Source organism: Acomys russatus, chromosome 4 (assembly GCF_903995435.1).
Source record: "Acomys russatus chromosome 4, mAcoRus1.1, whole genome shotgun sequence".
In the NCBI taxonomy this organism is placed as follows: domain Eukaryota; kingdom Metazoa; phylum Chordata; class Mammalia; order Rodentia; family Muridae; genus Acomys; species Acomys russatus.
The window spans coordinates 26,440,688-26,467,665 of NC_067140.1; the positions used below are offsets into that span (position 1 = coordinate 26,440,688).

The 26,978-nt window shown below is 55.2% G+C and overlaps 1 protein-coding gene across 1 annotated transcript in view; it reads right to left on the reverse strand.

Moving 5' to 3' along the window:
* The window catches only part of Lama5 (laminin subunit alpha 5), a 47,798-nt gene extending 21,790 nt beyond the window's left edge, over positions 1-26,008 (reverse strand). Inside the window, exons 1-17 of the mRNA XM_051144857.1 lie at positions 25,631-26,008; positions 21,599-21,751; positions 9,873-9,990; positions 9,139-9,257; positions 8,887-9,057; positions 8,597-8,694; positions 4,619-4,734; positions 4,391-4,509; positions 4,192-4,282; positions 3,903-4,037; positions 3,684-3,746; positions 1,545-1,685; positions 1,334-1,471; positions 1,103-1,237; positions 867-1,001; positions 653-790; positions 119-171 (exon numbers count right to left, since the gene is read on the reverse strand). Coding sequence (XP_051000814.1) covers positions 119-171; positions 653-790; positions 867-1,001; positions 1,103-1,237; positions 1,334-1,471; positions 1,545-1,685; positions 3,684-3,746; positions 3,903-4,037; positions 4,192-4,282; positions 4,391-4,509; positions 4,619-4,734; positions 8,597-8,694; positions 8,887-9,057; positions 9,139-9,257; positions 9,873-9,990; positions 21,599-21,751; positions 25,631-25,939 — 2,232 coding nt within the window. The 5' untranslated portion in view covers positions 25,940-26,008. The remainder of the gene's footprint in view (positions 1-118; positions 172-652; positions 791-866; positions 1,002-1,102; positions 1,238-1,333; positions 1,472-1,544; positions 1,686-3,683; positions 3,747-3,902; positions 4,038-4,191; positions 4,283-4,390; positions 4,510-4,618; positions 4,735-8,596; positions 8,695-8,886; positions 9,058-9,138; positions 9,258-9,872; positions 9,991-21,598; positions 21,752-25,630) is intronic.
* Positions 26,009-26,978: the final 970 nt, after the last annotated feature.

Genomic DNA, 26,978 nt, shown 5'->3' on the forward strand with positions numbered 1-26,978 from the left:
CAAAAGGAGTGGATGGGCCCTGCGGTGGCCATAGCCAACAAGCAGCAGGCCGGAAGCCAGGGCTTGCCTGGGCTGCGTCCGCTGCCTGATCCTGCACCATGGGCAATCCCGTGCTCACCTCAGGAAGGGCAGGGTTAGCTGGGGCCAAACCAGCAGGATGACAAGAGCCAGCTATGAGAGAAAAACAAGCCTTGATCACTCCTCAGTGAGGACCCCAAGGTCCAGCGCTTTCCAGCCCCAGACAGAATGAACCCAAATCCCTCCTATGGTTGTGAAACGGGTATGAAAACATGAACCGCCCTGCTCCAGCTACCAAGGCAAGGGTGGCGCATGTTCCTCCTCCCTGTTGCATGTGGCTGTAGCATGTGAATACAGGCATGGATACACACAAACACTACTCACCCATACATAAATGAATGCATGTAATACACACACAGAGCAATCATGTGAATAGCTGCTTGAACATTTACAAAGCACGAGAACACATGTGGTACATGGGAAATATTATACATAAAACTCAGGATATGAACCACCTTAAAGACACATGGCTCTAGAATGCAGCCCCTGGGTGTACACATACGTGGACCTCTGTGGGCAGTGCAGTGCACACACCACACAGAGAAGGCCAACCTCTGCTGCCCCACCAACTCACCTTCGCAGTAGGGGAAGTTATAGGCTCCTGGCACACACACATCACAGCGCAGTCCTGTCACTCGGGGCCGGCAGCTACACTGCCCTGTCATGGGGTCACAGGCTGTATGCAAGGAACCATCAGCAGAGCAGTGGCAGGCTGTGGAGGTGAAGTCAGCGTGTGGGTACAAGGTAGGGCTGTCAACTGCCCACCCCCATTCTCCCAAGAAACTCACGGACGCAGCTGGGGAAGCCGTGGAAGCCAGGGCTGCACTCCTGGCAAGTGGTGCCTGTGTAGCCAGGACGGCAGCGGCACGAACTGCCCACTCCGCAGTATTGATCCAGGGACCCCCGAGGGTCACAGGCACAAGCTATGGGGCACACAGGGTGGAGCAGGGGATGGGGGTGTGTGTGTCAGACTGTGGTTCTGTAGAGTTGGCCTGACCCCTTCTTGCCCTCAATTTTTGCTTACCACGACAGTCAGGGTAACCATGGTAACCTGGGAGGCAGCGGTCACAGTGAGGGCCATCAAACCCAGGTCGGCACTGGCAACGGCCAGCCTCATCACAGCTTTCAGGCAGGGTCCCAGCAGGGCTGCAGCCACATACTGCAGGGTGGAATGCATTACTGGGGACCCTGACAGGGACAGGCTGTCCCTCAGGTACCCCAGCCACCTATCCCTACGTGGAGGGATGCCACTCACACTGACAGAGAGGGAAGTGGAAGTATCCAGGGGCGCAGTGATCACAGCTGTCCCCCTCAAAGCCTGTGCGGCATGTGCACTGACCAGACTCTGGGTCACAGAGGCCATTGGCTGCCCCAGGGCTGGAGCACTGACATGCTGCAGAGAGAACAGCTGATTAGCCAATGCTGCTGCAGGGCAGTCATGAGTGGGTAAGAGAGGCTACACTCACGTTGGCAGTTAGCACCATAGAATCCAGGTGCACAGAGCTCACAGTGGGTACCCTGGAAGTTCGGTTTGCACACGCAGCGTCCCAACCGTGGGTCCTTCCTGCAGGCATTGCCCTGGGTCCCTGAGGCACTGCAGTCACAACCTAAGGGGAAGGTGGGAGAAAGAGGCTCAGACACAGGCAGAGCCCAGCCCTCCCACCTGAAAAACCAGCTTTTCCACAAAGTCACATAATTACACACTTACATAGCAGAAATTAGAATCTAAAAACAAGCAAACAAAAAACCCCAGTTGAGCAGTGGTGGCACGCGCCTATAATCCCAGCACTTGGCAGAGGCAGGCAGATCGCTGTGAGTTCAAGGCCAGCCTGGTCTACAGAGTGAGTCCAAGACAGCCAAGGCTACATAGAGAAAGCCTGTCTAAAAAAACCAAACCAAACCAAACCCAAATACCCAAATCTCCCAAAGCTGCTACTTTAGGAAAACAACGATGAACTGCAAAATCAAAACATTTGGCTGGGTGTGGTGGCACACGCCTTCCATCCCACCCTTGGGAAACAAAAGCAGGTGGATCTCTGTGAGTTCAAAGCCTGTCTCAAAAACAAAGAAACAAATAATGCTCAAAGGCGCCAGTGAGGGCACAGCCTGACAGCTGCACACTTTATCCCTTAGCAAAAGTCTAGAAAGGAATAACAGGAGGGCAGGCGAGGCCAGCCTGACATCAGGAAGAACAGGTAGGACATCACATTACTGTTCCTTCCTCATAAACCACCAAAGGTGCCAGTGGGGTTGCAAGGAAATCCCTGTGACAGAAAGTATCTAAAGGCCAGAGAAGAAGGTGGGTGAAGAAGCCAGAAGGAGCCAGGCGTGGTGGCGCACACCTTTAATCCCAGCACTTGGGAGGCAGAGGCAGGCAGGTCTCTGTGAGTTCTGAGGCCAGCCTGGTCTACAAAGTGAGTCTAGGACAGCCAAGGCTACACAGAGAAACCCTGTCCCAAAAAACCAAAAGGGGAGGAAAAAAAGACACACAAAAAAAGGACCAGAAGAAGAGGACCACAGGCAAACCAGACAGAGAAACGCAGTCCAAAGCCCTGGGGTATCTACGACACACAAACACACAGGAGCCAAGCTGAGACCCCTCCTACTGTAAAACAGTATCCACTCCGTCCTGCCCTACGAGGATACGATCCTGCCAACAGGACAAAAAAATACCATCATCTAAAAGATGCAAACCCATCCCAGAACCACTGAGAAGGGGGCGCCTGTCCCTGTGCTACAGGAGGGGTCTACACTCAAGCCAACAGCAGAGGCTAATGACTGTGCCAGTTGGCAATGGTCCAGCCAGCAGCTGTACACACAGCCAGTGCACCAGTGTTGTCTTGTGTTAGGAAAGTGACTTGGCACCTGGGCAAAGGCCACAGTATATGCAAGTTTGGTAGGACAGAGCCTTGTGACTTCTAGGAAAACACCCGTGGAGACAAAACCATGAAGTCATGGGTGCTTGTAGGTCTTTTGAAAGGAGGGCAGGGTAGTTGGTTAATCTGATGCTCTGTCTATCTGTATAACGTGGCTGTGAGCAGACGTGTTTAAGGGAGTGTGGTGGGAGAAGACACATCCCTAGGGTGCATGGTTTACTGCAGTGTTTCTAAGGATGTGCGCATACAGACAGAGATCAGGGTGCCAGGATGGGGCTATCTGCCTTTTGTGTTTGCTGACAACAGAACCCAGGGCTTTGTGAAAGCTAGGCAGGTGCTGCACCACTGAACTACACAGCTATAGGCAAGAGCACTGGCCCAGGCAGAGCTGGGACTGTACATCATTTCAAAAAATAAAGACTAAGGCTGAAGACAACTAAGCAATTAAAAGCACTGGCTACTCTTGCAGAGGACCAGGGTTCAGGCAGGTCTGAGCACCCGCATGGTGGTTCAGATCTGTAACTCTAAGATCAGGCAATCCAACACCTCTTCTGCCTCGGTGGGCATCAGGCACGCACGTGATCATAGACACAAAACATGCATACACATGAAACACAGATTAATTTTAAAATTGAACAGGCTAAATAAAAGGTGATTATGGTAAAAAGTGGTCCTGGTCCTTTGTGCACAACTTCTTCCTCTGGGTCCTGATGACCTTAGGGTACTTACTGATGATCTGTCCAGCAGGTAATAACTGTTCTCTGGTGTCGTTGTGAGGAAATGAAGTTACGGCTAAGGGGGTGAATTACACACATAGGTCAGCCAACTCTGCGGGACAAACTCTCTGGGCCCCGGGTCCTCCATCCTTCCTAGGCCCTGTGATCCCCTCAGGCAGTGATCCTGGGCCTTCCCACCAACTCCCACCCTGAGCTCCCAGGGGGTCCTCACAGTAGCAGTGTGGGAAATCAATGTAGCCATCAGCACAGGCGGCACACTGCTCTCCTGTGAAGTTTGGCCTACAGTAACAGCGGCCTGTTAAGTCTTCACACGTCCCATCGGTGAAGTCCGACTCACAGTCACAGGCTGAGGGACAGTGAGAGATAAGAGAGTCACGGGATGTAGGGAGGGAGCTGTGGTTTGGCCTCCTCAGGTGGGAGATCTGGAAGATACCGCAGCTGTGACACTGAGACTTCTCAACACCCTCTCCCATGGGCTTGGGAACACTTGCTCTACTCACGGCGACAGGTGTGGGGTGAGTCCAGTGGCTGGTTAGGGGCACGGTAGAAGCCAGGCAGGCAGCGCTCACAGTTGATGCCTGTGGTATGGTGCTAGGGAAACAGAACACAGAGCTCGCTAAGTCCAGACAGGTCCCTATTACACGCACACACGCACGCACGCACACGCGCGCGCACACACACACGCCTAGCCTAGCCTACCTGGCAATCGAGACAGACACCTCCACCCTGGTACATGTTGTCTTGGTTCCGGCTGGCATTGCGCCGGTCCACCTCAGGGTCATAGTAACAGTCATGGGCGTGGCCATGGCAGTTGCAGGCTGCAGAATCAGGGCCAATGGTTAGCATGCCTCCCATGGCTGTGGAACCCCTGGGACATACTCCATGAGCCAAGGGCGCCGGCAGTACACACTCCCGCGGGATACTCACACTGACACTCATTGGCACTATCGGTGGTGGCAGGCTTCCATGGCTGCTGGTTGAAGCCTGGACAGCATCGGTCACAAGAGCCTCCACATGTGTTGTGTTGGCAGGCGCACTGCAGCCTATGAAAGGACATGGCGGACTCAGGACCCACCCTAGCAGAGGGCTAGAGATGAGGTAGGTGGTCTCTGGGCGTCGCTGGCCTGCTGTGTGGCACAGGCTCCTCTCCCCCAGAGTTCCCCAGCTGCCATGCAGCAAGCTTTGGTCCAGATTCCCTACTCCCATCACACTGCATCTGGACATGGCTTGAGTCTCAGAGAATGGGCTCAGAGCAAGAAAGGAGACAGGGAGAAGAGGGGAGGGGATCTCAGTGACAGCCTTATGTGGGGAGTGGTTAGGAGAAGGGTGTGTGCTGATGTTGGGGTGGGGCCTAGGAGCTTAGCACAGGTGCAGGCTTGGCCCTTCCAACACTGCCTAGGCCCAAACCCTGATCTGGTTCTATGGAGGGGCACATCGGTTTCCCAGAGACCTGGATCTCACTCGGGCTGTGAAACCCTGTGCCAGCCAGGCACCCCCATGGATCTAGGGCACCTCCCCAGGGGCAAGTGGCCAAGAACTACTTCCTCTTTCCAAAGGCTGGAGGCCCGCCGGCTGTCCCAGTGGGCAGGGGGACAGCTGGTTGGAGATGAGGACAACAAGGCTGGAGCATCTGCTGTGCATAAGCCAACACCTCCTTGCATTCTACCAACGTGTGGCAGGGTCACAGCCAACCCGCTCAAAGAACTGTGCATTCGCTTCCTGAGCCAGAAGCCAGAAGCTCAGAGCCTCAAACAGTCAAGCTCTACTCCTACTGGTCCTCATCGGGGTGGGGGGGTGGGGGGGTGGATCCCCCCAAGGGCCTTGGGAGTCAACTCTGCTTCCAGTCCCCGTCCAAAGGCTTTGGGAAACCCTCAGCTTCAGTGGAGGAAGAAGGAACAAACCACCTGTCATGGCAGATAAGCCTACCCCAGCTGAGAGAGCCGAGAGTCTGCAGTGGGCACCTCACTTTTGGATGATCTACACATGGTTAAGGGGCCCCCTGAGCTAATAAGGGAAGAGGCCAACTGGTAAAAATCCTTACAAATCCACCCTGGGGGCTTGTCCCTAGTCACAGATAGAGCCCCCTAGGAGGACTTGCAAAGGAACAGCACAGTGGGGTCGGCAGATGCCAAACTGAACAGGTTTAGGTCAACTCTACTTAACAGAGCAATCTGGTGGATACTGTAAAAGAATGCTTCAGATGACTATAAACAAAGGAATCTAAAAATAGGCAGATGTGAAAAATGACTAGTTAGAACTTCTACAATTGAAAAAATGCAATTAAAATCTAAAAACTCAAGCCAAGAGCAGTCGAGCACGCCTTTAATCTTAGTTGGGAGCTTCGTGAGGCTTTCAAAGCCAAGACTGGAGCTGGAGAGATGGCTCAGTGGTTAAGAGCACTGGCTGCTTTTCCAAGGGTTTGATTCCTAGCATCCACATGGATCTGACACCCTCTTCCGTCTGGCCTTCTCAAGTACAAGGCACACATGTGGTACACACACATACACGTAGGCAAAACATTTTCTTTTTTGGTTTTTCAGGATAGGGTTTCTCTGTGTGGCCTTGGCTGTCCTGGACTCACTTTGTAGACCAGGATGGCCTGGAACTCACAGAGATCCACTTGCCTCTGGGGTTAAACGCCTGCGGTGTCGCCATGCCCCGCAAAACATTTTCATTCATAGAAAAAGTTTCAAGTATTTTTTAAAGGAAATTAAAGATTCTCAGCTGACTAGAGAAGTAACAGAACAGACACAGCCAATGGGGAAATTCTGAGTGGAAGGTGGAACTGAAGAAGCTACCGGAAAGGCGGCTGAGAAGATAAACAGAAAAGATGAGGTGTTGTCAGACAGGTCTCATACAGAAGAGAGCAAGGAGGGCCATGGGCACCCAGTTAAAATGACACATGTATTCTTAGATCTCAGAACCAGAGAGCAGAGGCCCAAGAGACACCCCACACATACACCCTCCACACTTTCTACTAGATCCACAGGGCATACAGGCACAGGTCAGGAAACATGGCAACACCTCCAACAGCCCAAGGGACCCTGGAAAAGAACTCCTCCGGTGGTCTGTAGGCAGCCATCAAACAGGAGTCAAAGCCAACTGTGTGAGTGGGACAGCCATCTTCTACAGGCGACTAATAGATAGCCACCCACTAAGTGGCCGAGGGGTACACTTTGGAAAAAAGGAAACAGAGTCCCAGGGAAGCAAGAGGCCATGAGAACAGGGAACAAGAGGGTGACCAAAGCACTGGAGAAAGAACAAATAAACGTTTCAGGTGGGGATAATGTAGGGCTGAGGACCAGGTCACATGGGGAAGGTGCCAGGGTATCTCTTCACACCTGGGTTTGACTGATACAGGTAAACCTCAGACAGCGTACGGGCTGCCAGACCTGGTAGGACAGCCAATATCACAGCTGCTCTGGAGGCTGAGGCAGGAAGATCCAAGTCTGCCCCACCACAGAATTAGGGCAAGACAAGAGTGTGCAAAACAAAAGAATGGTGGGGCGGGGCCCCGCGGTGTAGCACTTGCTTAGTGCAAAGCAATTTCCTCACCAGAGGAGAAAGCCATGGTACGGACAAGTGGTGGGGTAGGGACAACACTGGAGTGACAGGATGAGGGGGTATTGAGAAAGGGGCAAAGAAGACCTCCCCCCCAGAAAGGAGGTGGCAAACGCTGAACGGTGCAGGAAGAACATGCTGGCTGGCTTCAGACCCATGGCATGATGGAGCTCAGTGATAATATTTTGTTGAAGTCTGAGGCTCTGGGGAAAATGCCAGCATACATCACTCCTCATGCCCTGAAGGGAGGGCTGGACTCAGTTCAGGCCCGAGCATGCGAGACAGGCACAACGGGTGAGCCTCTCCCAGCAGGTAAGTACAGACCCAGATTTTGGGGCCCCACCTAGGGCTAATTTGGTTTTCTAATAGGCTCCATCCATTTCTGGCCACAGGGAGCTGTTCTCCCACTTGGCATTTAATTTCCCAGGGCAATTAGCAGCGCCTGGAGCTGCACTGCCAGGGACTCATTCTCACAAGTGTCCCCAGAAGGCCCGGCTTACAGCCTGCCTGAGGCCTCCAGCCAGACTTACTTAAGCTGCTCTGAGGGAGCTGCTTTGTCATAGGGGGAGGTGCACTCTCATCCCTGTGTCTGGCCTGTGGCAGGGCAGTGGCTAACATCTGTGGGAGTGCTCTAGGGAAGGCTGAGGGCCAGGATGGGCTGCCTGGCACTGCCAGCTCTGCCACCCAGCCCTATCCAGTCCTGCCCCTGCTTTGTTCTGACTTGCGGCTGGTGGAGGTGGGAGAGTGATGGGTGCTGGGCCTCAGAGCGGGTGTGCTCATGCCCACAGAGCCTTGTCTGTTAGGAGTTCAACGTGTGGCTGCTGCACAGTAAAGCGGGGGCTTACTGGGGGGCTAGGCCACCAGGGGGGTCTATTTAGACGCAGGTACAAAGTGTGTGATGGCATCTGGTGCTGGGCGTAGGTACTGGGCGGGTCACGGGAACTTGGCTATATGAGCGCCGGGGCCAAGCTCACGCACTACTTACTCACAAGAGCTCAGAGCCCTTGGCTGGCCCTAGCTACATGAGCACTGTGCACAGTAGATGGGGAACGCACTTGCTGCTCCTGTCCTTGCCCTTTGTGGGGCAAAGGTCAAGGGTGAAGGCAGCAGAGGGTCGTAGTGCCCTGGGAAAGGCTGGGGGAGCTGGGATGGGCTGCCTGGACAAACGCTACACATCTATTCAGGGACACAGGTCTGTGCCAAAGGATCCTATCTGTCATTGATGCCCTGGGTCTGAACCCCACCTCTGTGGAATTCAGAATAAAGCACCACCCGAGACAGGAAAGCAGAGCTGTGACGGGCGGGTAGGTAGAGGAAGATAGACAGGATAGCCAAAGGTCTCACCTGAAAGGATCCGAGGGGTCCTTAGCGTCACAGACATCTGCGTGGCCATGACAGACACAGCGACCGCCAATGCTGATGTCCTTGATGCTGTAATAGTACTGCAGCAGAGGGCATAAGAGTCAGGTGCCACCCGCCGTGCCACCCGCCGTGCCGTGCCACCCGCCGTGCCACCTGCCGTGCCACCCGCCGTGCCGTGCCACCCGCCGTGCCACCCGCCGTGCCACCTGCACCTACCGACTCCCAAGAGCCCCTACAAGAAACCAACTCTGCCAGCCCCTTCTGGCTCTCACCCTGCGGGTGACGGTGGGGTCCCGAAGCGCCTTGCCCATAAGGTGGCCCAGTAGTGTGTTGGTTCGCAGGAACCGCAAGCGGATGTTGGTGGCCTTGGTGAAGTCTCGAAGTAGCGGCGAGTAGGAGAAGTTCATGGCCCCGGGGCGCCCGTTCACCAAGGACACCACGATCTGCAGACGGCATGGCAGGTGAGGCCGAATTCGGCCTGAGGGAGCCACCACCCCCAGACAAGCCTAGCTGTGCACCCCCACCTCGCCATTCTCCAGAGGCACTATCCGAGAGTACTCTGTGGTGCAGATGACACCATCATCCTGAGTGATGCGGTCTAGAGTCCGAGGTCCAAACCGCTCCAAACAATCCCTCTTGGAGGCTGCAGGAAGTGATGACAATGTGAAGGCAGTGGCTACCAGAAATACACACCCATCCTGGGCCCCAACCTGGTACCCCTGTGCTCCCCTGCATGCTCTTGAAATACAGGCTTGCCGTCCCACGTCCTAGGAACCAGCAGGGATTGCTGAAGAGAGGGCAAAACCCTGGCTCAGGGCAGAGCCCTTGCCACGGGCAGCCAGGCCAGGCTGGACTGTAGGACCTTCACTACCCCATTGCCCAGGATGCTCTCTCCCTGGGACGTGACAGAGAACAAATGTTCCCTAACCTCTTCCCAGGGATAGTCTACAACCATCTCTCCCCTGCCAGGGAGCTGTGGGGGCCGGGGGAGGCATGTCACCAGACCTATCTTATCAGAACACCCTCACCCCACCAGCTTGACTGGTCAGGGTGGCACGTGACTCCAGCTCTCCCCTACCACAGGCAGTAAAGCTGGCAGGAGGTAGGCCCACAGCTGCCAGGGCTGCTTTGTTACCAGTGCGACACCAGCCGCATCCAATGCTGCCGCTGGCGGTGATGAGCCACAAAGAGCCTATCACAAGGGCAAGGGTTGGCCCCACCACAGGGACGGCCCAGTCCCATAGCTTAGGACACTCACAGGCAAAGTACTGCCACGGCTGGTAAGTGCGGCCGAAGTCTGTGGACCGCTCCAACACCCAGAGGTCAGGCCGCGGTGAGTTGGCAAACTTGATGAGCACATAGGCCACGTGGAAGACCTGTAGGGACAGCGGGTGCCATGTCAGGCACTGGGCCCTCCGTGTGTCCTTCCCGTCCTCCTGGGGTGAGGTACAGCAGGTGAGCAACTGTCTGTCACGAGCTCTTCAGGTGTGAGTCTGAAATGACTTCCCCAGCAGGCTCACCATTTTGGGAAGTGTGGAACCTTTAGGAGGTGGGGCCTAGCTGGAGGAAGTGGGCCACTAGGAGCCTTGAAGACCTAGTTTCGGTCTGCTGTGACATGAACAGCCCTTGCCAGCATGCTCCTGCCATCATGAACTCAGCCGCTCCCTGCCAGGACAGACTGAAACCTCCTGAAGCCATGAGCCAAAATAAAATAAAATAAGCCTTTGTCCTTTGTTTCACTTAGGTATTATGAGCACGGCAAAGCACAAGCTATTTATAAAGAAACTGGATACCACCAGGCATGGTGGCACACACCCTCAATCCCAGCACTCAGGAGGCAGAGGCAGGCAGATCTCTGAGTTCGAGATCAGCCTGGTCTACAGAGTGAGTTCTAGGACAGCCAGTTCTGTTACACAGAGAGACCCTGTCTCAGAGAAGAAGAAAAAAATAAATCTGATACCAAAGTAGTTGGGCCACTGTTGTCACTAAACCTTATCACACAGTCCTCAGACTCTGGACCTGAGGTGAAAGAGGAATGTGGGAGACATGGGAAGTGTAGGTGTGAAAAGCCTAGAAGCTGGAGGTGGAGTTTGCTGGCTATTCTGATGCAAGTGGAAAAGACCCCGTAGAAATACGTTCAATGAGGCCAGCGAGGAGATGATCCATGCATAAAGCACTTCCCACATGACAACCTGACTCTCCTCTCCAGAACCTGACCTCCACACGTGTACCATGGCGTGCACACACATACACACAGCTAACCTCCACGTGTATATCATGGCATTCATGCCTATACATGCGTGCACACACACACAGACACACAGATAACCTCCACGTGTGTACCATGGCATGCATGCTTATACAAACACACACATGCACACCAATGCACATAACCACCATGTATGATGTACCCTGGCATGCATGCCTACACACACGTACATTAAAAGCAACAACAATAGAGAAATGTGGACGGGGCCATCTATAAATGAGATCTGGTGCCTTCTTCTGGCCTGCAGGTGTATATGCAGGCAGAGCACTGTATACATAATAATAAATAAACCTTAAAAAAAATGAAGCAAAGATGTGAAAAGTGTACAGTATACCAGAAAAGCAACTTGTTTAAATTTAATTAAAGAGATTAGTAAATTTTAAATTAGAAGTAACATATTTAGCACTTGGAAAATAAGAAAGGACCCTGAGGGCCTTGGACAAAGTGAGGGGACTCCACCAGGCTCCACAGTGTGAAACTGCAAATTCTCCTGAAAGGCTTTACAAAGAATGCTGCTGCCTACTGTCAGAAGGCTCCCTAGGGGCACATCCTCAGTGTCAGGCAGCTAAAGCCATGTACCAGGGCCACCCATTGCTCAGGCTGGTGACAGAACTTGACATCATCTACATGGTAGGGGGCTTGCTGGGGCGGAGAATACAAGAGCTGTGGGGTCACGAGGCTTTTACCAAAACTTCTGCGAAAAGCCTGCGAGGCAACACGATTGCAGCAGTCAGGTTCCAAATGAAGCCTACGCTACAGGAAAGACCTGGATATTGGTGATGCTGGGGACTTGAAGATCTGCAAAGAAAAGCTGCAGGCACCAAGAGGCGTCAGCCCCAGGGAAGCCATATGGTCTGCAGCAGCAAGCCACTGGATGGGGTTATGTGCCCGGCAGAACTCAGATGGTGCCACGGTACGCCCCAAATATTGAGCACATACCTACAGGATTTAATGTTTGTCCTTTGGCTTTGGTTCCATTCTCTCCTTTTAGAATAAGGATGTTACGACACACACCTTTAACCCTAGCACTTGGGAGGCAGAGACAGGAGGATCTCTGTAAGTTTGAGGACAGCCTAGTCTACATAATGAGTTCCAGAACAGCTAGAGGTATATAGTGAGACTCTGGAGAGAAAGTAAAACTTAAAAATGAATGGTAATGTCATTTTATATTGAAAATAACTTCTCTCAAGCCAGGTGTGGTGGCACACGCCTTTAATCCCAGCACTCGGGAGGCAGAGAGAGGTGGATTGCTGTGAGTTCGAGGCCAGCCTGGTCTACAAAGTAAGTCCAGGACAGCCAAGGCTACACAGAGAAACCCTGTCTCAAAAAACCAAAAAATAGAAAAAGAAAATAACCTCTCTCTCTCTTTTTGGTTTTTCGAGACAGGGCTTCTCTGTGTACCTTAGCTGTCCTGGACTCACTTTGTAGACCAGGCTGGTCTCGAACTCGCAGCGGTCCGCCTGCCTCTGCCTCCCGAAGATACTGCCTTGAGTCCAGAGGGTAGTCTGAACTTTGGATTTCTGAATAGTGCTAGAATTGTTCACTCTAAGCCTCAGGGCTTAATGGAGCTCCTCCACGGTCTGACCGGTCCAGCCCTGCCCTCTCAGCACTAACTACATAACAAGCTGTCACACGACTCCTAGGGAAACCCTCCTGTGGACCAACTAAGTGCCATCCACCCTTCATAGGCTGAAGCTCCTGTCCACTGCCCTGCCCGACCCCATCATACCACCTGACTCATCCCGCACCTGAGACACCCCAACTACACTGTCACCGCCAATCTTATTTCTGCCACAAGTCACCTGCAGTATGGGGTGTATACAAACCCCATCAGTAAGATGAAGGAGGAAGTTCCTCTCTCATCTGTGTTAAGAATGTCTGGAATCTGTCAGGAATGAAGCACTTGGGATGAAGGCATTGGGCGGGCAACTTGTCCCTGTTTATCTGCCTGGCACAGCGGCCCTAGAGCACTTGTCAAGAATATTTGAAGCCAGCCGGATGTGATGGTGCGTGCCTTTACTCACAGCATTCGGGAGGCAGAGGCAGGCAGATTGCTGTGTGTTCCAGGCCAGCCTGGTTTCCAAAGCAAGTACAGGACAGCTAAGGAACAGCTTCCCACGTCCCCCCGCATCCCTGCCCCCCCAAAAAAAGGAAAAAGAAAAGCCACTCCTCATTCACTCGGGCAGCACCATCCGCTGCCTGCACTCCCAGCTTAGCCCATGGTGCGGGCAGACCAGCCTCGCACCCTCTCCCTCTCCCTCTCCCTCTATGCGCATCTGGGGCAGCCCAACAGCACCCACTGCAGGCTTGGCTTCTCCTGTGCTGAGGAAGAAGAGGAAATGGTTTCTACAGCCTGTCCACAAGTCTGAAATCTGAGAAGGACGCACCCCCACAAGGCTTGGAGACTGGAGTGTGATGAGCAACAAAGGGGAGAAGCCATTGTCGGGCTGGGATCTGTTCCAAACACTGGAACTAAGGAGGCCATGGTGTGAGGAGGCTGGACCTAGCCTGCAGCGAGGGCTATCTGCTGCCCCAGTTTCTTACCAATAGCAGCTGGAAGTCACCAGGCTTAGAGTCAGTCACCAAGTCTGTAGGAGCCCGTGGGGAAGGGCAGGGAACCCCTAGTATACCAGCTATGTTTGTTGGCTGTCGTTGGGATCAACATGGACGTGAGGCAGGGACAGAGGCAAAGGTCACAGGGAATGCTGCTCTTACAGCGGCTTGCTTCCCTCCTCAAGTGCTCAGCTACCTTTCTTTTCTTTTTCTTTAATAAAGGATTTATTTATTTTATGTATGAGTGCTCTATCTGCATGCACACCTGCAGGCCAGAGAAGAGGGTGTCAGATCCCAGTACAGATGGTTGTAAGCCACCACGCGGTTGCTGGGAATTGAACTCAGGGCCTCTGGAAGAGCAGACAAGTGCTTTTAACCCTTTTAACGGCTGAGCCATTTCTCCAGCAGCCTCAGCTACCTTTCTTAAATAGTTCAGGCCCACCTGGGGCACCACCCAAAGTGGGCTAGGCTTTCCCACCATCAATCATTAACAAGAAAATGCCACACAGACATGCCCAGGGGCAAGCCCGATGGAGGTGATTCACACAGATTCTCTCATTCTAGGTATGTGTAGGTTTGCATCAATTTGACAAAAACTAACAACACAGTGTCCCCTTGTCAACCTGAAGCACACACCACCAGTCTTTCTTCACGACCCCTGCAACCGAGGCTGTACCTTCACCAACGGCCTCTCCCTGTGCCATGCATCCGTTTCTCTCCATGCGTGCCACTCTCGTGCCACCAAACCCTGTACCATGTGGGAGACACTTACAGGTTATCAAGTTTGGCTTAAAAAAAAAAGCCCTGACCTCATGGACCACAGCAGCTGTGTGTTGACCCTGACATGGTACTTCTCAGACGACTTCACCTCCACTATGCTGATCTCTTTTAGAAAAATCGTGGCTAATTTCCCAGCTCCCACCAATGAGCATCGATTGTACCAGGAAGGGCTGGTTCCTTGTTAACCACAGCTGACCGGAACCACAGATGATGATGATGATTATTCTTCTTCTTTCTTCTTCTTCTTTTTGGTTTTTCGAGACAGGGTTTCTCTGTGTAGCCTTGGCTGTCCTAGACTTGTTTTTTAGACCAGGCTGGCCTCGAACTCACAGTGATCCACAGATTCTTAATTCAAAGTATCAGTATCATACAAATGTTGCCAACAGAATGGCTGAAAGGCTCTCAAACTTCCCTCTGAAATTCCCCAAGCCAGGCCTCCACTGTCTGCATCTGTGTTCTTATCCTCAAAGGTCTCCCAAGAGCTCATCACAGCCATGAGCCCCACGGTCAGGACGTGAAGGCAATGCCCACTTCTGTTAGCTTGCTTCCTGCTGTTCTGGTAAAAAACTAACAGAAAGCAGAGTGGGGAGGAGAGGATTTACTTCATCTTACACAGAAGGAAGCCAAGGCAGAAACTAAAGCAGAAAGCAACGCTGCTTCCTGGCTTGCTCCCCTTGGTCTGCTCAGCTACCTTTCTTGAATTACTCAGGCCCACCTGCATAGGGACAGCACTGCCCACTGTGGGCTGGGTCCTTCCACATCAGTCATTAGTCAAGAAAATGCCCCAAGAGCCAATCTGAGGGAGACAAGTCTTCCGTTGAGAACCTATCGCTCAGTCTTGCTGCATGCCTTTAATCCCAGCACTCAGGAGGCAGAGGCAGGTGGCTCTCTGAATTCACTGACAGCCAGGTCTACACAGCTAGCAGTTCCAGGACAGCTGGGGCTACTCAGAGAAACCTTGTCGAGGGTGGGGGTGGAGGGGGAGAGGTGGTGGGAGACTGAAAGAGACCTAGACGCCAGGCAGGCAGTGCACCAGGACCCCAGACACAGTCTGAGCTGTCCTTGTGGGAATAAAATGGTGGAGACAAGCACAGCCTCTCTCTCAGAATAGGGGCACAGGCCTATTCACTGGCTGCCAGTTCTGAGGTCATTGTCCACTTCCCTACAGGGGGAGGGCAGGGAGCTACTCCACCCAGCTGGAGGAGGGATTCTAGCCTCTTCAGGGACAACCTTACATCCCACCTCATGCCTGAACCTCTTGGGTCCTGTGGCCCTAAACTGGAGGTCCAGCGAGCCTGGGAAAGTGTGTAATGACAGAGGGACCCTCGTGAAGAAGACCGGCCAGGGAGAGCAAAAGAGAAACCTACACATAACAGGCATGGACACTGGCTGATCCTGGGAGCTGGCAGCCTCCTGGCCCTCATGAGTCCCTGGGGCCCACCCCCGCCTTTCCCTGGGCCCGACCCCAGGCTGCACCCTTGCTGGAGGCTCTGGCCTTCTCCAGTCAGCTGGCCCTGCATTTTTCCCAGCTGAGAGCACTTTTACAAATACTGATTCCAACCTGCTGACGGGCAGAGTAAGGGCGCACGGAAGCTTCTAGGCCTGTGCTGGGATGGGATACACATATCCACCCCTTCTACCTGTTGAGCTAAGCCTCTGTCACAGAGTAGCCTGTGAAGCTGTCTTCAAGAGCTTCTGGCTGCAGACACTGTGTTCTAGCTCCTCCCATCTGTCTCCAACCTGGTCCCTGCTCCCAGGACGACAGCAATGGCCGTGGTATGACCCGGGACGGGCACAGACCCCTGGCTTCAGCCCTCCCCCCGCCACGCCTGCTCCTCTCAGCTGCCAAGGCAGCCTGACCTTTCTGCTGCTGCAAAGCTCTTTGCAGAGGGGAAAAAAATGTCTTTTAAAGCAAAAAGCAAACAAAAGCCGCTGGTTATTTTTAAAATACTTGCTATTTTGGGGCAGGCACGTCTCCAGGGCAGCAGCCGGGGCCAGGCTCTTGGCTACCATGGCCCCCTTACCCCCTGCCCAGTCAGATCTCACAAGGCCAAGACTCCAAACGAGGGGTTATGCTCCAAAACCCTGCCTGACAGGATTGGCAAGAGTCCCATGAACCAGGCTGGCCAGCAGGGTGGGGGTTTAGGGCAGGCTCCACGTTCAAGGGACCACCTGGCTCTATGAAGCCATTTCTCCACCCTAGGGACAGTGGGGGAAGGTACACAGAGAAGAGTCAGACATGACAACTCTGTGCTGATATGAAGGTTCCAGAGCCCCAGCTGGAAGATGATGCCTGTCTCCTGGAATATCAGTGGTTGTTCTTCCAAAGAGGAGGACCCTGATTCAAATCCCAGCACCCACATGGCAGCTCACAACTGTAACTCCAAGATCTGACCCCCTCACAGTGACATGCAGGCAGGCAAAATACCAATGCACATAAAATGGAAAACAAAAAGCAAGTGGGGTTGATCTTGGATCTGGACTTCACACATGTGAGGATGAGAGGGGAGCTGGTGGGGCCTCCCAGGTCCTGGGATGTGGTCATGTAGAAGGTAAGCCTCCTGGCTGGCAGCTTCCTAGACGCAAATATCACTTCACCAAGAGGTAGGTTGTACCGGGCACCTCCAGGGAAAGACCAGCATTCTGTCCTGAGTCTATAGTCTAGTTCTACCCTGGCCCATCTGGGGACTAGGGGAGACCCATGCTGGATATAGGTGGCTGTGACACACGTTCTGGGGCTGAGGGGACCAACCCAATGCTCTAGTGGAATGACTCAGCGGGTGGCCTGTGACTCAGCTGGGGCCTGCAGGAAGAAGGCCCGGGGACAGGCCCGGGTCCCAGGCGATGCTGGGTGGAGGCAGGAAGCCCTTCCTAGCCCCGGGCGTCCAGCTAATGCGCTGACCCCTCCCTTCAGATCAAGCTCCAGGGCACCTGGAGGGCCCTCAGTCTTTCTGTCCTTCTCCACGTCACCTAGAGATCTGTTGCCACCAGAAGGGGCTGCAATGGCACAGCCGTAACAGCGACCATTCAGGCTAACAGCTGGGTAAACAGACAGAGCCATGCTGTCAACAGACAAGGGAGTCCAAAAACAGGCTGTGTGTGGACTCCATCCCAAGAGACAGGGTGCAGCTCAAGGATGGAGTGGCTGTTTATTAGCATGTGTGCCAGCCTGGACAGACGGTGAGAGTCAGTGAAACCACAGGACAGAAGTCAATGACTTGTGATCTTAGCAAGAAGTTCAAGGTCATCCTCAGCTACTGAGCATGTTGAAGGCCAGCCTGCACTACATGAGATGCTATCTCATAAACACTACAAAAAAACCCAAAAACTGTGGTATACACCCAAAACAGACAGCTGCTTGGGCCCCACGTGTGTCCTAAGCACCGCAGAAAGACTGTAAAAACAGGCAGAGGTGACTGGTCCTGGAGGGGACAGGAGGTTGTCAACTAGGGGGTCCCTGCCTAGCAACAGGGGTTCCTGGGATGGGCTCAGGGACCCTGAACACAGAGAGGCGGGAGCTCTCTGCGCTGCCCCCTCCCCCCAGATAAGCCAGGTCGGGCCAGGTCACCTAGTGGATCAGAGGAAGTAGAGTTGATCCCAAAAGGACCCCCCACGGCCAAAACCCAAACAGTTTAGTCTTCACTGAGAGGTACAGCAGGAGTAAGAGGCCAGCACAGTGGAGTTTGTTTAAAACCACAGAAAACAGGAAGCTTTTGGGGGCTGCCAGGGCATTGGGGCGGGGGCAGGGGGTGTGGTTTAAGGGGGTCAGAGGGGGTGTTGTAGGCGAGTGCATCCTTCTGTTCAGAGTAACGGAGGAGCATGTGAGAGACAACATTGCGTGGCTACTGTGTGCCAGCAGCGTGGTAGCAAAAGGGCTGGGTGTGAGGGAGGAGGAGTGAGAAAAAAGGGGAGGGGAGAGGGTGGGGGAGAGAGAAGGAGACCTAGGAGGAGGGAGAGGGGTTTGGAGGGAGGGGAATGGTACTCAGAGACTATATACTCTGAGCAGGAAGCAAGCCCCTGAGGGAAGGAAGGTGGACTGAGGACCCACCTGCAGGACTCTATCCTACCCAAGAGTCCAGCTAAAGGGGCCAGGCTGGCACTACCCTGCACCTGTCCTGGCCTCTGGACCCTGTAACTTGTAACTTAAGCCTGGCCACGACTATACTTCCTGCCTCTTCTCTGGACAACCCAACTGGTCTCAGGACATTGGCCATGTGGCTGTGTGCCCAGCCGGGCCCAGGAAGCCATGCCAGAAGCTTCAGCCTGATGACCACTAGCAGCTGAGACCAGCAGGCCTATCCACAGGGCCCAACCCTGCCAGCCTGAGAGAAGCGAGGCAGGGCAGGCCTGCAGGACACCTGACAGGCAGTCAACGTGCCACCATGCCATGGCAGGTGCCGTGACGTGTTGTTCTCCCAGACACAGAAGACGGCTTAGGGCAGAGGACAAGGCCTGTGTCATCCAGCCATTCCTGGGGCACGGGCCCCTCGCCTTGACCTTACTCAACTTTAACCAGCTCAGCCCTCATCTTTGCCCATAGCCTGGCACCTCCAGTGTGTGCTGCAGCTCAGAGCCTCTGGGGACTGGGACCTGAGCAGTCTGCGCACTAGCAGGAGATAACAAAGGCCCTGTCAGGATGGAAACTAACAGGCCTCACCCCTCTGAGCTGGCCTGGGAAGGACAGCTGATACCACAGGTAAAGAGGAACTGTAGCCAATAGCCCTGTGTGGCCAGGTTTCCAGATGGGTGTCGGAGAAAGGACACAGGCCGGGGCCTGCCAGCTCATCCCTGCCTGCTGGGGGGGCTGCCAGGAACCTGAGCCTGGTTCCCTGGCACAGGGTCTGAGTCGGAAAAGAAGAAGATGGCAGCAGCCACCTGACTACTGGGCCCCAGAAACTTCCAGCAGACACAGGAGGTATATAGGAGCCCCCCTTTCAGGCCCTGGCAAGTCAGGCTGGGATTCAGGAAACCTCCTTTTGTCCTCAGCTGGAACCTCATCCCGGGAACCCTCCCGAACAGAAAGAATCCTCTCTCAAGCTTCATTAAGTGCCCAGTCCCTCCTAGGTTTCCTGCCAGGTGTTCCGGCTGCTCTCAGACAGGTGTCACGGGGACCAGCCCTCCAAGCCCAGTGTTAGCTCTGGACCCACACACCAGGGCATAAGATCCAGGGCAGCCTGGCCTGCCCTCCCCAGCCTGTAGGGCTCCCTGCCAGCCACCCCCACCCCCTTCTCAGGGCATCCGCTTTCACCAGAACAAAGGCGGCTGGCCAGGCGCTTCCTGATGCTTCCTGAAGGAGCCCCAGCCCAGGGCTAGCGCCTTGGAGGACCTCCCAGGCTCGCAGCACAGAACCCAGGAAGAAGTGGAGTCAGTCTGCCTACCCCTGTCCCAGAGTTTCCCACCCCTACCATGGCTAGCAGCCATTGGGACAACAGTGACAGGAGCTGTAGTGGACAAGAGCGAGGGGCCTCCTCTTCTCAAACGTAGCTGGGAAGCCTTCCTTTCCCCTTCGTCATTTTGCATCTGGTAAAACTGAGGCTGAGCCGGGCATGGTGGCGCACGCCTTTAATCCCAGCACTCAGGAGGCAGAAGCAGGCGGATCGCTATGAGTTCTGAGGCCAGCCTGGTCTACAAAGTGAGTCCAGGATGGCCAAGGCTACACAGAGAAACCCTGTCTCGAAAAACAAAACAAAACAAACAAAAACAAAAAACAAAAAACTGAAGCTAAGGGAGACAGGATGTGCCTGCATGAAGCTCTCTCCCAGCTTGAACAACCCAAGGCCCAACAGACAGATGTGAAAATGGCTCTGGGCCCTGGAGGTAGCAGAGTCCATACTTTTGTCATCCCCCTCCCGCGGAGCACTTGGGCATAGTGCCCACCTGCTCTGTAGGCAATCTGGGGTTGCCATGGAGATAGGGCCCCTCTCCCCGGCACTACCTCACCCCTGCCTCCTTAGGCCAGCCAGGCAAGACTGGGAGGAAGGAGGCCATAAGTACACTCTTGCTACCTCTAGCAAGTGACAGTTTACACACACACACCCTCCTGTGGCTACCCCACTGCTGTGCCAGAGAAGAAAGTGGTTTTAGGTTCAGGGGCCTCCAGAGACACCCCCCACCCCAGGCTCCAGGGCACAGGAATCCAGACAGTGGAAAACTGGGAGACAGGAACGGAGCAGGTCAAGACCAGACCAGACAGCACAAGGGCAGCCGCCTCCTCCTGTTCCCTTCTTCCACACTGGCTGCTGGAGCACAGCTGTGTTTCAGTCTGGCTTTTTTGAGACAGGGTTTCTCTGTATAGCCCTGGCTGTCCTGGAACTCACTCTGTAGACCAGGCTGGCCCAGAACTCAAGAGATCCACCTGCCTCTGCTGGGATTAAAGGCGTGTACCACCATGGCCCAGCTTGGAACACAGATGTGAACTGGGTTCCCCTGAAGTTCGAGACCACCCGCGGAGGCTCCAGCTGCCTGTCCACTGCCTACCAGGTCAGGAAGCAGGGACCTGCCTTGCAGGTCTGTCCCTAGCAGCCCAGCTGTGGAGACCCACCTTCCTCTGCCTCACCTTCACCCTCCCCCACTTCAGGTTGCAGCAGGCACACAGGCCCAGAAAGGAGCAGAGAGGCCAGCTGTGTTGTGGCAGGACACAAGCCTCTGGACTGGCAAAATGGCAAATCTGTAGGATCAACCCGGCGGCCTGCCCCAGCCCCACCTCACCCACACACCCTTACCCTGGTCCCAGGGAGCCTCAATTCGGCCACCACTCCCACAAGGCAGGATCCCAATGGACTGTAAGACACAGCTATGTGAGCGCCACCCAGTCCTGGAGTGCCACCAGAGTCCCCAGGCCCTGTTCGCCATGGCCTCTCACCACTGAGAAACAGCCTTACCCACCCTCCTGCCTGAACAGGAGGCTGCTGGAGGCTTATGAGGGGTCAGAGCTGGGTCCAGTCACCGATCCCCTGACCGGAAGGTGGTCACCAGAGCACAGGTATCTTAGGAATGTCCATTTCTACCAGGCTTCCTCCACATTCCTGTGCCCCTCCCGGCTCCACCAGGAATTTCTCAGAGTAAACACGAGGGTGCCTCTGCTTTAGGGCACCAGGGACCCTAAAACAGGTTGGCTGGCTACGCCCTCCTATACACAGCACTTCTTCCCTGCCTATTCTGCCGGGGCCTTTGGTGCTGTCCCATTCACTGCCCACTTTCCATGTATAACCAGGGACATTAGAGACCAAAGATGCCCACCACTAAGCCTTTGCCTGTCCTGACCCTGCTCCCAGCAGCCCTGCCCAGGGCTCTCTCCCCAAGGGTGACCCTCACCAGCCCCATTGTCTTGTGCCCAAGGCAAGCTTTGGGTCTAGAGCCACATAGACAGAAATGACCCCTACCTGGCCCAGGTCCAGTGTGACGTTGACCTCATTGTATTCCAGGCCACGGGACAGGGGTGGGCTCTGCCACCAGCGTTCTGTGCCATCGACGGCGTTGCTCACAGGGTGGGCCTTGTTGCTGTTGGCAGCGGTACAGATGTCGCAGTATTGGCCCTGTAGGAAGAAGGTAGCCAGATGACCCAGAAGGGCGAAGCACCCACCGTGCCGTGTGAACCCTGTGTCCCACACCTTCAGAGCCTCATCTTTCAGTTATTAAATCAACTGAGGAAATGGCTCACCTTACAGGAAAACCAGCGTTTGAGGGGACAGACACTTGCTTCAGGTGAGAGAAGTCAAGGAAAGGCAAGGCTCAGAGGCCTTGAGGATAAAGGGAGCATGCTCTGCTGGTCACTGCAAGGGACCCCACCAGGAGCTGAAAGTATGGGATGGAGGCGCATGCCTTTAATCCCAGCACTTGGGAGGCAGAGGCAGGCGGATCGCTGTGAGTTCGAGGACAGCTGGTCTACAAATTGAGTCCAGGTCAGCCAGGGCTACACAGAGAAACCCTGTCTTGAAAAACCAAAGAAAAAAAAAAACCAACAAAATAAAGTATGGGATGGGGACGGGGGTGGGGGGAATGAAAAAGTAAGAAAGGTAGAGCTATCAGGAATAGGGACTCTCTGGGGAAGAGGGTTCGCAAGGCAGTTAGATATAGCCTAAACTCCCAGTCTGTGCCTTGAGGCCCCACCCCAGCATGTCCAGTACCTCCTAGATTGGTTCCCCAAAGAGTTAAGCTGTTCGAGGCTTGTGTGTGTGTGTATGTGTGTGTGTGCACGCGCGCACGTGCGCACGTGCGTGCAAGGGTGGCGTGACACCTAGAATGCAAATATTCTAACAAGTGGGCAGTGGCAAGAGAAGCCTGGGGCTCCCAAGTGTCATTTCTGAGTTCTGGGACAAAGCCACATCAATGCACCCTGGAACCTCAGTGTCCCCATCTTTAGGGGTAACGTTGTACTGTTGGAGATGCCACTACTGGGAGCAGATCACACACAGGGCCTGGCAGCTGCTCCAGTCACCCACCTGCCTGGAGGGGGTGGAGCAGGGCTATGATCCTGGCCAGGAGAGCCCTCACCCCCTGTACTCCCCAGGGAAACCTGTCCTACACAAAGGCAACCTGAAGACTTGACACTGACTGTGGCCCAGAAAGTGGCCCCATTCCTCCCACGCTGGGGGTGTGGCACAGAACTTCTTTCAAAGAGGTTGGAGTATGGGAGACCCCTGCCACGATTAGGAGGTCTAAGCGGCAACAGAGCCTCCAGCCCCCGCTTGCACACAGTAGGCTTTGCCTCCCTGGAAGTCCAGGTAGGTCCAGACTGCCGCCTTGCTGTGTCCTGGGTTGTCTGTGGCTCCCAGGACCCAGGTGTTAACATCTGGGGAGCACCCGCCTGCCTGGCAGCCCGCAGAGGCCTTGGAGCTTGCTGTTCTGATCTTGGTTTAAACGTCAGCCAGTGAGCACTGTTCTGGATCACCTGAGCAGCTGGCCTGCCCCCCTGCCAGGCACTGCCTGCCATATTTATCCCATCACACCAACCTATCTGCCTAGCTCTATCTCCTGCGGCCCTGAGAGCTCGTTAGCCTTCCTTGCTCCGCCACCCTCAGCTGCTGCACAGAGACCTAAGCGGGCCACTCTGTCAGGCCTAATGATGATTGCAGTCTGTGTATATCCATCCTCTGCTCGCAGAGCCACAGGATGCAGCAGGGCAGGGACCTGCCCCATGGATGCCAAGCAGGGTGAGGTGGGCGTGCCTCCTAGCGAGGCTTCTTGTGGCCCAGACCGCACGGAACATGATCACAGTGGCCCCAGAAGTTGGGCCCAGGCTCAAGGCTGCAAGGTAGGCCTCTGAAAATCTCCAATCAGCCATTCATGGAGCACCAAGCCACAAGCACCCTTGGCAGCCTGGATTTCCCCCACTGACCTCTGGCTCACAGCAGAGGGCTGGAAAACAGGCTTCCTCCCATCTCCCAGCCCTCCCCACCACCCTCCCTGCAGAGGGTCCTGCCAGGAACAGAACTAGAAAACATAGGCTGATTAGGACTTTCCCTTCCAATGAGTCACCAATTGCCTAAGTGGAGGCCAGCAGAGTCCCTTCTGATGCCCGCCTTACGCTGGGAGGACGGGAGTGCCAATCCACACTCCACCTTGCCTGGAGGTTGCTCAGGCTCCTACCACGGATGCCCAGTCCCTCTTCTATCGACATAAAGGATCCCTGGCCGGGCATAGTGGAGCACGCCTTTAAAATCCCACCACTTGGGAGGTAGAGGCAGGCGATTGCTGTGAGTTCAAGGCCAGCCTGGTCAACAAAGAGTCCGGGATGGCCAACACTACACAGAGAAACCCTGTCTCAAAAAAAAAAAAAAAACAATAAAAATAAATAAATGAATAAATAAATAAATAAATGGTGCTTGGGCCTGACCCCTTTGATAATGGGCCTTTGGGGAAACAGCTGCTCCTTCTACCTTCTCACCAAGGAGGTGCGGCATAGGGGGTCAGTGCCCTCTGATGACCTGGCTGGACCTTTACCATGTAGCAAGGTTGTCAAGAGACAGAACTATCTGAGCAGTGACCCTCGGAGAAGGCCTGTGCACTGGCAGCACAGGGACCATTGTCTCGGATGTGGAAAAGGACTTGAGTTCCCTTCCCAGGGAATAACAATTACTATGTAAGCAGAGAAGAGGGCTCTGGGAGCGCAGGCAGACCCTCTGGGTCAGATCGGAAGATCCCTACTGGGTCCCCTCCCCAGACTCATCTTCCTGACACCATATACAGGGGACCACAGGCCAAGGGACACCCCATTTCAACTGCTCCCCTCAGAGGGATCCTACTCTGACCTATAAAGCTTCAAAAGCAGGTGTTTGTACCTTTCCAGGCCACGGTTCCTCTACCTCCGAGTCAACCTCTGACCGCCCACACCTGTTCTTACTCCCAGACCCCCCGCCAACCCCCCCAACGGGGGAGGCTGGCCCTTCTCAGCTCCCTCCTCCCCACCTGAGGCCCAAGGAAGGGCTGAGTGGGCAGGCAAGAAAGGGCGGCGGCCAGGTAAGCAGTAAGCAACAGGACTAAATTCCTTCACTTCTCATCTCTTTCTCCGCCATTTTCTGCTTCTCCCCCCCCCCCCCCACTAGCCTCCTCCCAGGAAGGTGGAGGCAGGTCCCTACAGGAGGTAGCTAAAGTCACTAGGCCCTTATGGTTCGCCACTCTCCTAACTTCCCAACATGAGGCAGGGGTCCTGCCGCGGGACTTTTTAGCGCACCGGCAGGCTCAGCCTGAAGGGCAGGCCTCGGAAGAGTCTACTAGCACAGACTCCATCTCCCAGGAGACTGAGGCCAAAGGACCGAGCACCTGCTGGCAGGGGGCTGCCCCCTGATGGCCTACAGGTGTTCCTACTCAGTTAAAACTTGGCTTGCCCGCTCTCTCCCACCTCCCGCCGAAGTTCCCAGATCCCAGGTACAAAAGCTTCAACTCTTTGGCTGGGACAGTGAGAGCACCAACACCAGGAGAAAGGGCGCCCGACGCGGCTTCCGCGCTCGTTCCGTCCCCATCCGGGAGACCAACAGGTTCCAGCCTGTCCCGGGGGAAGAACGAGCTCCCGCCCCCTCCTCACAGTCAGCGGGCACCCAGGCCAAGTCCCGCCTACGCAGGGATCCCGGACTTTCGGCTGCCGGGGACAGATCACCGGTTCCCCCTCTGTTTAGATACCTCCACCACCACCCCCATCTAGGTCCCTCCCCCAACCCGAGCTTCATCGGTCCCTGGGGCCCTCGGTCTGCGACACTTCATTGGCTCTTCCAGAGGCACGTGCAGTTTCTGCACGAGTTTCGGTAGCCGCGTTGGGGGCTCTCAAAAGCCACCAAAACATAGGACCAGGGAGCGCTGGTGGGAGAGTCCGTACCTAGGATCTCCCCAGCACAGGGAGCCTAGGAGTCGACTGGGTTCGTGCGCTGGGGTAGGAACACTATAGGATGGGGTAACCGACTCCTCCGCCCCGCGCTCACCTGGATGGTCTGGTTGGGATCTCCGCCGGCCACCGGACCTCCAACCAGCTTACAGTAGAGGTCCTCGGTGGGGCGTGAGGCGCTGCGCGTCGGGGCCTCCTCCCCGCAGGTCGCAGACGCGGTGATGCGAGCGCCTTCGGCCAGGTTGAAGTAGGGCGGGTGCAGGCTGAAGCCATCGCCCCCGGGAGTCCGCGCCTCGCCCAGCAGCGCCAGCCCAGCCAGCAGCAGTAGGCGTAGGGGCACGGGACTCCGGGGGCCACATGCGCGCGGTGCGCTCCCCGCGCAGAGCCACCCTCCGGGCTTCGCCATCTTCCTGCTGAGGGCAGCGGCTCTAGGGACAGCGCGCGCCGTAGGAACCCGGCAAGTCTAGTTTGGAGCGGCCGGCCCGGCTAGCCCCGCCTGTCCGAGGACGTCAGGCCCCGCCCAGGCCCGCCCTGGCGCCCGAGTCTTCTGCCCCGGGGAGGGGGTTGGGGGAGGGCACAAGCGAGGGGGCGGCCTGGGGACCTTAACCCTTCGGACCCCGACTAGACCAGCGTCCTGGAAGGGGCACCTGCTGGCCCCGGGCCAGGCCATGGGAACTTGACGCTACCGAGCCTTTCCTCTCTCCCCTAGATCCTGGCTTCTGTCCCTAGGGAGACCCCTTGCTTTTCCCTGGATGCTCGGGACCCCAGCATGCCAGGCCTGCCTCTACCCGCCCAGCGGCTCTCCTTTTTGTTTCCCTAACTTCAAACAGGTCTCAGCCACCTGGCGCCTCCCTGTTGCCCTACCCTACAGGAGAGAGTAAAACAACCTTCCTTCCCTGCTGGATGTTTGTAGCCGTGTGTAGCCATTGGTGGGGGTATATGTTTGGCAAGTGGTCGGGAGGAGAACCCCTGCTTAGGTCAGATTTAGCCCTGTCTAGCCCTATTGGACTTTAAAATCCTCTGCAATAGTGGATCAGTCCCGGAGCAATTGAATTGACGCAGGTGCCCACCCATGGGGCATTTCCAAGGATGCTGATTGGCCAGTCTGGTAGGTTCCTTGGGAAGCTCTTAAGCAAGCCCGTGACTCTAACTCCTGTGTTTCTGGGGTACAATGGGCTGCAGAGACCTACCAGGCTCTGAGTCCATGTTGCTAACACTGAAGGTCCTAGAAGCTAAGTTGATAGTGTACCTCATTCCTGCTTCAGCCACAGCCACTGGACCACCTCCCCTTGGACACAGCAGCAAGGCTAGCCGCTCTCCCTAGTCTCCGAGCCAGGCTAACAAGGCGCTGCACCTACACTGCTGGTAGGACTCCCGCCTTGCTGAGCCCTCTGGATAGTCCCAAGGGTCCGAGTCAGTTCCTGATGCACTGGACACTGGCCATC